Below are 12,604 nucleotides of genomic sequence, written 5' to 3'. Positions count from 1 at the left end.
TGTCTGTTTCACATATTTTTCTCCAGGTGGTGTTTTGTTGACTTAAAAAATCTTAATTAATGCTTTTTTTCTTAATTTATTTTTTTCTGATAATTTTTTATTTCATTTTTAGCATATCCATGCAATAATATTACTATAATAAGTTCATTCATGCTATAATAAGTCAACGTGTTATAAATATTCACATTGTAACCTTCAGTTCTGACATTTTATATATTTTTTTATTTTAATCTAAAATATCAGCAAATGTTACATGTATTACTACTGGTAATCATATGTTTATTACAAAAATTTATATTCTTGTTTGATATGAAGTGAAAAAAGTATATTAGTTCATTGTATTAGTTGATAGCATAATAAAGTTTTGATTTCAAACAAATGTTTGATATAATGTGTGATACTTTCACAATGAATAAACGTACATGCATAAATGTTATATAGAGTTGTACAGAACAATATTCTATGTCTTTCTGGCTCAGTGCCAGCAAAAAACTAGGTAACTAGACAATATTAATTTTGACAAAAAGTTACAAATTATCAAGTTTAAATGTCAGTTCTGATATATATTATTTTTTTTCTTATAAATTTTTCTAATAAAATGTGTTGAAAAATATCCTATTTAAAACTAAAGATATTAATAAATGTACGTGATTTTTTTTCATATGAATATAATGATAATTTGATTTTTGGTGAATTTTTAAAATAATATCGCCTGACTGACCTATATTGCCTTCAGTTTACAAAATTAGTTCAGTTTACAAAATTAATGTAAACAAGATGGCAGTGGTAAAGGGTTAATTTTAGAATGTAACACTAGCGTTTTTGAGCCATTTTAGAATCTTCTTCAGATGTTCTATAAATTTTTCTGGTGCAATCCGAGTTTGATTCCGATTTTTAAACGTTTTTAAACGTTCAGGTATTCTAGTCTCCAATGCTTCTAAGATGGAAGCATTGGAGACTAGAACACCTGAAGATCCTAGAATAGGTTGAAAACATTAGTGTTACGTTATAAATATTAACTGCAAAGCTATACAAGGTTTGTTCAACATATTTGTATTTATTATCACTTTGTTTGTTGGATGAATTTTATACAAATATCATGTGAACGCCACAGACGTACACAAACAGGATCTACCACTTTGATGGAAATACTGAGAGATAACCAGGAAGAGTATATGGAGAGGATCCCTCTCACTTTTAACTCCCATTTAAAATCATTATACACCATAATTGCCAAGAGATGTCAGGTCAGTACTACCTACTGGAGATCCCCTTCAATTTCAACATACTGCACTTAATGGAAAAGACCCCCTCTAACCCCGACAGACTACTGAGCATTTATAGCGTCCCTATCAGAGACAACAGAAGGGATAGAGAAATGGTGAATGCTGGTGTGGCCGTCGGCCATATCGACATATGTATGTTAATTGTATATAGTTATAATTCCAATCTTCTTTTCCTTTTTTTTCTTCTATTTCCTTTGTCTGTTCCTTCTAGAACCTTCCAAATGACAGTTATAGCCTTTGGGTGGAATTAGCTGTTCTGAGAATCGGAAAGAACTATAGTTGTAGGAGGGACAGTGGAAAGATAGCAAGAGAGAGGAAGGCAGTATTGAACGAGACACGGAGAGAGCTAGACGTGTTGAAGGGAGCTCCGAATGTGACTTCGTGGTGAAGAACAAAGGAATTCTTCGAGAAGTCGAGTAACGGACTGAGGAGGAACCACGGTCAGATCTTAAGGCCTACAGGCACTTCGAGATAGATTGGGAAGAGCCCAAGGAAGTGGGCTCTTCCCAATCTATCTCGGAATCTCCACGATTAGAGATCCGGCGACTGGAGTGTTGAAGACCTTCTGGAAAGCAAGGAGAGTCAAGAACATAGTGGAAGTGAGAGCCATCGTTGTTAATAGAAAATCCTACCCAAAGCGCAGAGACATCAGAACATAAAAGGAAAGGCCCGGGTGAAGTTATCTTTTTCTTTCTTTTACCTTCCCACTGTCCTGTCTTCCTTATCATTTCCTTAGTATTAACTTAGCCTTAAGTTAGGATTAAGTTAGATTTAGTTACGCGAATATAAAATATTAATTGTTACGCACTAGGAGGACGTCATACCGTGAATTATTGTAAAACTGAAAGGTTTTCTGTTGATACCCCTTGCATTGTAAAGATTTCATACATCAGTTGGGATTCCTGATAAAACCAAACCTGTTTGTATTGAAATAAAGGAAAGTGTTTATTATTGTAACTGTCACAACGTTCCTTTCTGTGCGTTTCATTCGTGGATCGTACTATTTCAACCACACGAACACCACACTGGCTCCACTAAACATTCAATGGGGGTCAGGATACAGGAGTATAAATCTGATATACAACATAGTAGGAGTACATTCTCTCATAGTATGCACTCTCCACTTACATGATGAACCCGGATATTACAGCAGATTTCCCCGGAGCCTGAATTATCCTTACCACCCTGCATCTGGAACACCTCAAGTGGTTGGAGGTGATCAAAATTTTTAAGGCTTGCTGCAGAACTGCCTGCATTAATTTTAGGTAGGAAATGTGTCTTTCAATGGCAGGTTTCACTAGACAACAATATTTAACCTTTCAGCAGTGGGTTAGTCAGGTATGGTGCTATCCCTATGTAGTGGAGAATAAATGTGGGAAGTTTTTAAAGTATTTTTCCATGCGTTTTTTTCTCATTACTGTTTTGGAAAAAGATTTTGTAAACATATCTAGTAAAGAAAAGTCTTTTTTTATTGTTACACAATTGCATTTTTATGTGAATTTTTTTTTGCAGTATTTTTTCGCAATATCCACAAAATTTTTTTGCAGATATATCCGTCCTTCACCACTGCCACACAATCACCCTTGATGAATATATCTGTTGGTCACTGCTGAGTGGTTAATTTTCAATCTTATTTAAAGGAGAATGCACGTGCAGAGGTTTTCTACATTTGAATGCATCCTATTGTTCAATCTTATTTAAACATCTTACAGAGAACACATGTGCATACGATACGTGACATCATTCAATTTTATATTTGAATGTTAATTGCCAGCTTGTTTTGAATTAAAAAAAAAAAGCCTGAAGAAGAGGCCAGAAGAGGTTACGAAACTGTTTGTTACTCTAACATTAATAATATTAACACCGGTTAATGGTTGATGGTAGTAGTATTTTATACTCATCCTGGTGTGTTGTGCAGTTAAGCACCAAGGTTATGTTTACCAAAGAAAAACTTCTAAGAAAAACTTGACTGTTGTCTATATTGTAATAAGTTTTTACTTGGTGCAAATTTTTTTAATTTCAGATGTTTTTGTCTGAATAACAATTGTTATTTGCTTAATAATTGTATTATTACATCAAGACATAAAATGATTACAAACAAATCAGTTGATGTTCAGCAAACAGTGACCAATTGCTTTCAACATTCATTTCGGTTGGTGCCAACCAAACACTTTCAGTATGCCATTTAGAAAAATCATTATAAAAAGTTTTAATTGACATAAATTTTAGCTTTTGTTATTCTGGATAACATTTTGAATAAAATTCATTTGTTTCAATGCAATTTTATCTTTTTAAGCATAAAATTAAACCATAAAAATGAAATAACTCTATGGGGAAATCCCATGAGCTTTGACCTATCGACCTGAAAGTTTTACTGGTACCTCATTGATAATGAGAAAGGTTTAAGTACATTTGAGCTTTCTAAATCCAGTAGTTTTTTTCTGGGAGCATCTGCAGTACTAGATGAAGAAAAAAGAAAAAAAGTTTTTTCTTGGTGATTTTTGCACTTTTCAATTGCTTATACTTCAGCAATTGCTTTATAGAGAATCTTGAAATTTTGAATACTACCTAAGGAAACAATTATCTTTTGAAGGAGATATTTGGAATTACTTCAAGTTTTTGGGGATGGAGAAATCAATCCCCAAAAATCAGCAACTCTGTCAGTGACTTTTTTACTTGGAAGGAAGTCACTGCCATGATTCTTGATCATTATGAAATGACCCAATTTTAGATGCTATGCTTAATTTTTTATGCATCAAATATTGTATTTCCTTTATGAAATTAAAACTGTCTCATATACTAATCATATTATGATAAAATGTATGAACTTTGTTGTTTGCTATACATGCATTTGAATTATCCTTGTTTAGTGACTTCAAAAAATTTATTAGAATTTATTGCATGACTAATTAAAATATTCTTTTTTTTTTTTTTTTGTATAATGTTTTACAGAATTTTATATTATTATTTTCAGAAAAGTTTCTTTTATGCTTTATATACAAATATTTACAGTACTTAATATACTTTAGCTAACTATAATATATTATTTTCTATAAATGGAACAAAACTGAAATTTCAAACATTGGTATTAAACATAACATAACATTTAATAGAATTATACTTTTTTTTAATTAAAAAAAGGATACTGAAAATGTCCATGATCAATTAATATAAAACCAGGGTAAAGCAAAGTGATTGTAGCAGCTATGGCCTGAAAACAGCTTTTGTTAAACTAGACTTCTCATTATTTTTAAATTCTTAAAATCAGTAATTAACAGAAAATAAAATGCACGATTATTACTATTATTATTATATAAAATTTAATTTGATTATAAAATTATAACAGTTTAAAATTATTATTTTAAATTGTTATAACTTAAGCAAATTTAAGTAATTACTACTGCAAAAAATACAGAACTAAACAAATTTATAAATTTTATGCCATTTACTGTATTTTAAATCAGCAGATTTCTGCTATATATAACTTTATATCTTACATACAGTATTTAAGTCATAAATGAATGAAAATTTAATTAACTTTTTATTCATTGAACCTTTACTATGATCAAATAGCTAAATCAAGCTGAGATAAAAAAACAATGTACTATTCTATGTATTATTATATTCTAAAATGAGATTTAACTAAAGCTGAATTTAGAATTCAGAAATCTGATAACATAACATTATACTTAATGGCTAAATACCTGCTTTTCATAGAGTAATACAAGACACTATTTTAACACAAACCCAGCATTAGACAGCAGACATTTATTCATCCATCATCAGCTCAGAAAGAACAAAATTACAAAATTCCTTATCAAACATTCTAATAAATTCAAACTTATTGCAGAAAATTTAAATTCAAAATCAAACATTCAAGTTCCAAACAATGCATAAATAGTTAATCAGAAAGAAAAATAGTAGTGTATATAAAAACATTTCATTTGCTGTACTGTACAGGTTCATACATTGTTTGATTTTGAATTTAAATTTTATGGAATAAGTTTGATTTCATTTCAATATTCCATAAGGAATTCTGTAACTTGATTCTTTTTGAGATGGACTCTGATGATGGACAAATGAATGTCTAAAAACACTTACATATATTATATAACAATATCATAGACTAACAGACAAAAGTTTACTTAAACTCTCTATAAAGATTCCGTTTCATGATGTTTAATGACTTTTAATAACAAAATATCAATTTGCTTTCTTTATTAACATCATTCAAAACTGTATTGGCTAAAAAGTTGAAATTCATACTCCAAATTAACTCTCTTCATTTATTTTAAATGACAATTTTATTATAACAACAGAATATATGTATAAAATATTATTACTCTTTGTATTCATAGATATTCAATTCATATGACAGAATGAATATAGGCTTATTCATTAAAGAAAATAATATACAGAGTATGTACAAATTATTGGATGATTTCATAAAATTATATTTTCACTGGTATTAAATAGAAATACATGATATTACCACCATTTGAAAGAAGGATATTTGCAGTTTTGTACTGATCTTAAATACATTTGATGTATGCATTGTCAGAGATGTCAGGGATTACCTAAATGAACTCCTACCAGGTCAACAAAATGGTTGTGCAGCAACTGCAGACAAAACCTTCCACACATGGATATCGTGGTCACCAGATATCACAATGTGCAATTTCTTCCTGTGGGGTTTTGCTGAGGACATTATTTACATCTCTCCACTTCCAACAACATTGACAGAATTGAAACAGGTCATTTCACACCGCTATTTGTAACGTCACACAAGACATGCTTGAAAAGATTCGATACAAATGGAAGTAATATCTAGACATTTGCTATACTACATGAGGCACGCACTGAAAGCATTTAAGGTCAATACAAAAATGCAAATATCCCTCTTTCAAATGATGGTAATATCATATATTTTTCTTCAATATTAGTGAAAATATAATCTTATGATACTAGATTGCTTCTTGTTCTTTCTCTTGTTTTTTGGGATTAAGCATAAAATTGCTATGTAGAACTTATCACACAGGAACACTATTTGATGAATAAAATAGAATTTATTTTGTACAGCAGAATGGATGTGCATTTCAGGCTATTTGCCCCTGTTCAGTCCTTATTGTACAATTGTTAAAACTGAAATAAATTACAGTAAAATTAACAATTAATTATATCATGCATATGCTTAAAACTCAGAAAAAATAAGATTACCTGAAATGATATTTACATGTGACTATGTTATTCCAGAATAATGTAGTATTTAAAACAAAAGAGTAAAAGGGAGTAAAGCTAGTAAAACTATTGTGTTATTCAGAAAGTAATTTTGTTTTTTTTTACCACCAGACGGATTAGTTGTATTTTTCCCGCTATTTTCATTCTAAACTGTATTATCATTACATATTTTGACAGCTAGCATTTTAAGGCTTATTTGTAAAAAATTTTGTTTGATTTTGTGCAATTGTTTATTTTTTGTGTCCCATCAAATATGGAAGATCGAAAATAGCATTTTTGGCATATTTTGCTCTTTTATTACTGAAAAGGTAAGAATGCTGTTCAAGCGAAAAAAAAATTGTGTGAGTGTACGGAGAAGATGTATTGACAGAATGACAGTACCAAAACTGGTTTACAAAATTTCGTTCTGGCAATTTCAATATTGAAGATGCACCACGTTCTGGATGGCCAGTTGAAGCCAATGAAAACAAAGTAAAAGGTACTGATTGAAGCAAACTACCAAATAACAACATTTGAAATCACTAAAAAATTAAATTTGTCAAATTGAACTGTTTATGATTACTTGAAACAAATTGGTTTTGTTTCAAAGCTCGATATATGAGTTCCACATGTTCTTAAGGAGAGATGCTATCTTTGGTGGGATTTTAAGGAAATTTTTTTGGAGCTTTTGCCAGGCAATTTAACAATTGATTAGAAAGTGTACTGCCATCGAGTAAACAAATTGAGTAAGATCATCAAACAGAAATGCTGATTATAATATGGATATTCATGCTGGCATGAATATCAGCATATTATAATCAGCAAAAGTCATTTCTTGATTTTTTTGTAATTTCAAACTAATAAGATGAATTTTTGAAAAATATAAAATTGAATTTCTGATAATTTTAAATAAATTAGTTAGAAAGTTCAAGTAAACACTTTTCAGAAACTGGAATGTTCTTACAGCAAACAAGAAACAACTTGCCTTATTTCTTTCCAGCAACAATTTTTATTACAATACAAACATTTTCAACCTCAATTTAGGGACCTGCTTCAGGATTTAAACTACTCAGTTTTCTGTTTGATATAGTTTCAAGCCTAAAGTAGGCCAGCAAATTGATGCCAAAAACATTTGAGTTATAATAAAAATTATTGCCAGAAAGAAGAAATGCTGTTTCTTGTCTGTTATTTAAAATTATTTGAAATTCATAAATTAATTCAAACAAACTGACATAATTTTTATTATATTTATAGCTAATATGATTTTCAAGAAATATTTATGAATGTTTTATTTGGATACTCTTTAGATCATCATAAATCTCATACAAGCACACTAAACATAAAAAACATTTTAAAACAGGTTTCAATGAAGGTAGTTCATTAATTAACTGTTGTCATTAAAGTATGTTTTAAAATGGTTTGAAATGCTTACTGTGCTTATATGTGATGTTATCTCTTTTCAACAGTTTTAATGTTACTTGTACTGTCATAATTTTTATGTAATGTAGAATTAAATACAGAAACTCAATAACAAAAAAATTTTAAAATCAGATTTCATAAATAAAAACTTGTGTTTTATGTTCTGAAATATTTCACATAAGATAGTATTGTAATTTTATCACAATTAAGATAACTTAAAAATATTGAAAATATTTTCTAACATTTTCTGTCTTATCAAATAATTATTTATAAAGACATATAACAAACATCACAAATCAAGTAATAATCCATAATGATCTAACAACTTCTATTCTAATTAATCTAAACTGTATTGATCTGAACATTTCAAAAGCATCAATTACAACTAATTGACTCTTAATTAAATAAAATTCATAAACTTACAATATAGGGAATGTTGATAATTGTTTTTGAAGCTTCTTTGCTTATTCTTCAGATTTTTGTTTCAAGGTTTTTGAAGTAACATTCAAAATACAAAAGTACAAAAAGAAAATTAGAAACAATATTCTGATCAGAAAAGAACAAAACCATTTGAAAAAGAAGCAAAATAGCATTGAAAACATTTATAAATAATTTTATACCTGACTCCTATATTGTAAGTTTGTGGAGTTTTTAATTAAAAATAAGATGCTAATGATACATTTCAAACTCAGCAAACTGACTTTACATTTAAAACCAATGCAAATTTATTTTCATTAATTAAAAATTTCCTTCAAGATTTGCAAATATAAAAACAGAACATCTTACTTTTTCTCTTAAACGATATGGTTTAGAAATTCTAGTCCAATATAAAATTATTGCAGGTATGTAAATAAGAATATCTGCCAAAATAACTGAAAAATAAAAAAAATAATGATAACTGTAAAAACACAAAATGATAAGAATCTATAAAAAGCAAAATATATATTGTAAAATTAAACAGAAAAATTCAATAATAAAAAGTTTCAACTTTGATTTCTTCAGCAGAAACTGTGTTTTGATTTTAAAAATTTACACTTTATCATTAATTAAATTTAATTTATANCTGTGGAGTCGGAGTCACGGAGTTTTGGTGTTTTAGCCGGAGTCGGATTGGTAAGGAAAAGTCGAAGTTGGAGTCGGTAGATTTTTACGCGACTCCACAGCCCTGGTTTTTATTGGTAAATCAAATATAAAACAGAAATCTTGCCAAAGTAAAATTGATAACAGTTGTTTGGTGTCCTATAATTATCTTTAAATTACTTAAATTACTTCTACTTAAGTACAATACAAATCACACTATACCTTACACACTTTTCCAGCAATAGTTTAATCAAAAGAAATGTTTTTCACCCCATTTCAGGTCTGCCTCAGGTTAAAAATATATTAAAATACAAACTAAAGAAAAGAACTGAGTTCTAATGATTGGACTATAAATAATATTTTAAAAATAGCAGTTATACGCTATATTTAAAATTTACAAAATTCAAAAAACAAAAGATTTACATATTTTAAAAGTTCTACAAACAAATAATTTATGTATCAAATTTTATACCTTTGTGTCCTTATCATATAGTTTTTGTACTTAAATTGTCAACAAGGACTTATTTATTACTAGGACTTTATTATACCAGTGACCAGGTTCTGCAAATTAAGAAAACAATTCAGAAAAAACAGTCTTTTAGTTTTCACCTAAACACATGTTACATGATATCACTGTGTTTTGGACCTGTTGGTCCCTCATCAGCAGGTTTGTGATCAAAAATTTCTAAAACAAATTATAAAATTATTACAAAATTATAAAAATTCCCAACAATAAAGTAAAAATGATAAAAAAATATCTTAAATAAATAAAACCCATTTACTCGAGCCTGTAACTATAATCTGGCTGTTTGGAAGCTGACCCAGTTTTGAAAATACAGTGCTTCCATTCCACCACTGATATTCGAATATACAATAGCAATCTTATCGGTTTTTTCACACGTAGTATAGAAATTTGTAATAAGATACATAATGCAGTTATAATAAAACATTAATTTTAATTAATCCAAAATACGTTAAAATATAAAAATAATTGCGCAATATGTATTTATTTTTTTAGAAAATACAAGGGAAATGGCACTTCCACAACTTCCAATAACGGCATGTCACTGGTATACATTTAATTAATGAGTACTTTCATATATAACCATCTTCATCAGGTAACATGGTGAATAGAATGTTATAAATCTAGAAATGAAACACATTTTCAAATTGCTCTTTGTGTAAAAGCACAAAACAAAAAATTTTTAGAAATAAAACTACAAAATTATATGCCATTACAAAATAAATGTGATATATGATGGCAATGGCTAATAAAATTAATTGAACTAATATACACAGAAATAATTAGTAAAAATATAAAGAAAATTTAAACAAAACAAACACTGGAGCTCCATTGTCACCAGTGTTTTTGTCACATAACTGCATGACCTATGATTTTAGCAAATTGAACAATGCCATCTATAACTAAGGAATATCAACTATGAGAGCATTGCATGAGAACATTGATGTAATAAACAGAGACTCCCATATGAACAAGATTCTCCTATCACCATAGCATTCTACCAGCAAAACTTGTGACCAAAGAGGACTGACGTTATATTCCATCACTTTTTTTTGGCTATACATGGGAGATGCTCAACAGAGCCTCTCCCATGTATAATATCTTCACGGCATTCTGCTAGACATACATGAAACATATATAGGCAGTGGCACCTATATAAAGTAAATTTAACCCAGTTAGTGGATTTTGTAAGTGTATAGTGTAAACTCCAGACTTTTCAAAAAGTGTAACCCCGTCTTTATCATTGCAAAGTATCCTATGCAATGTGGGCTGGGGAGCCAGTGGCAGTGTATATCCAAATTTTTTTAAAGCTTGGCATATATGTAAATAAGAGGGACCTAGATACGAGATGGCTGGCGATACAAAGACCAGTTCCTATTGTGCTGCCAGTCAAATTTTTGTGCCTGAGGGCTGAAAGGCAGTGGAAGATGGTTCAACAAATTTGTGAAAAACAAAAAAGGAAGGTCCAATAGGAGTTCTGTATACAAGTAAACCCAAGAAATAGATCTTTTTCTTTCTCTTTAGTAAACAAGATGGTTGGGAAACAGCCGACAATAATTGTATAAATTGTAGTAACTCACCCCCTGAGCCTTCCCATGATAGCAGCACATCACCCTCATACCGAAATATAGTAGGTAACATACAAAGCCATGGATCAAAACACTTCAAATTCTATGGCTCTCATAACTAATTCATTTAAAATAGCTGAAGAGGCAAGCCCATGGGCACTCCCTGTTTCTGTAAAAAAAAATACTACCATTGAAACATAAATACAGTAGAGCATCAATTATCCGAATATCAATCAACCGAAACATCAATTAACCGAAAGCTTTCCAGTCAACAAATTTAAATTTCTGCTAGTCCTGTAGTGTTGCAATCTTTGGCTATGTCTTGGGTTACTCCAATATTATTTTTGTTGGTGTGCATGTTTTAGCTGGCAGCACTGGCACGACCATGAGAGGGTACTTAAGGATGTGCCAGAATTTGAACAAATTTCAATATGCGATAGGTTAATATATTTTTTCTTACATAATTGGTTATCTGAAAAATTGATTTTCTGAACTACCCCAATCCCCAATTGATTCGGATAATCGATGCTCTACTGTAGTTATTTTCAGTAACTAATAAAAGAGCCTCCCTCAAGCCCAGTATTTGTGGTATGGAATACCCATTCTCCATCAATGAAGTGTTTGCAAGTGTTTGCCTCAGAATGGGGAACAAACAGATAAAATGACACCACTAGTATTTTGTATAACTAGTATTATTGGAGGAGTAACTCCAATAATACTAGTTATAAGAGACTTTGCCTCAAAACCAGAAGAAATGACAAGATTGGAACTAGCACAGTGATTTTCTTAGCAAGAGCCTTTTCTAAAAGATAGGTTTGATGGGAATGTTTGTTCACCAAAGGACAAGGGCCCAAGCAGATTTGTGTGTCTTCACTTCTAAAAAGAATCTGGTACATACTATGTTGGCTGGTGGATCCAGGAGTCCAGATAATGTTGACACTATTCCAGCATAACCTTTAATGATAGCCTTTACTTTTCTCAAAACTGCAAGAGTTGAATCTTTTGTTAGCAAAACCAATCCCGACTAACAGGATGTCATTAGCCCTACATAGGAAATTGTCATTTTTGCTCAGCACAAACTTTGTCTTTGTCAGAGACCAAAAGTCTAAGATTTAAACTGTTCAAGTAATTTGTCACACACTTCTTGTCTTTTCCAGATGGAGAGATAGGACGGGAGAATGTGCACTAGAAACTTTTGTAGAAATAAATAACTCCAGCTAGGAACGTAATTCTTTTTGTTGGCATCTGTCAAGGAGGTTTCATGTTGTGACAAGCTAAGTCAAGTTTCACTCATCAGAGCATGTTTTCTGGGAAGGGATGGTTGGCGTCATCCTGGACAAGTTGAGGCAGGTATGCCAACAAAGGCAGGCCCGATAGAAAACTCAGCTCAGTTCCTGATTCGTCAGCCAATAGATCTAGAACTTAGATATAAGGCAACACAACCGTTGGGAGAAGGGAGCCTAGCCTAAGATTATAAGGAGAAACAAGTCTGGACTAAGACAGTGTAGTTA

At 30.4% G+C, this 12,604-nt stretch overlaps 1 protein-coding gene across 2 annotated transcripts in view; it reads right to left on the bottom strand.

Moving 5' to 3' along the window:
* LOC111632074 (dolichyl pyrophosphate Man9GlcNAc2 alpha-1,3-glucosyltransferase-like) overlaps positions 1-12,604 on the bottom strand; it is a 66,032-nt gene that overhangs the window by 20,706 nt on the left and 32,722 nt on the right. Inside the window, exons 5-6 of one of the 2 annotated variants that reach the window (XM_023376426.1) lie at positions 8,709-8,794; positions 4,433-4,497 (exon numbers count right to left, since the gene is read on the bottom strand). In XM_023376426.1, the coding sequence (XP_023232194.1) occupies positions 4,433-4,497; positions 8,709-8,794 (151 nt within the window). The remainder of the gene's footprint in view (positions 1-4,432; positions 4,498-8,708; positions 8,795-12,604) is intronic. The other variant, XM_023376427.1, reaches the window with a different exon arrangement.

This window comes from Centruroides sculpturatus, unplaced genomic scaffold, assembly GCF_000671375.1.
Source record: "Centruroides sculpturatus isolate CEXI.00-Female unplaced genomic scaffold, Cexi_2.0 scaffold724, whole genome shotgun sequence".
NCBI classification, from domain to species: domain Eukaryota; kingdom Metazoa; phylum Arthropoda; class Arachnida; order Scorpiones; family Buthidae; genus Centruroides; species Centruroides sculpturatus.
Note: the sequence above shows the minus strand (reverse complement) of the source record. Positions and strands in the feature narration are given on the sequence as shown.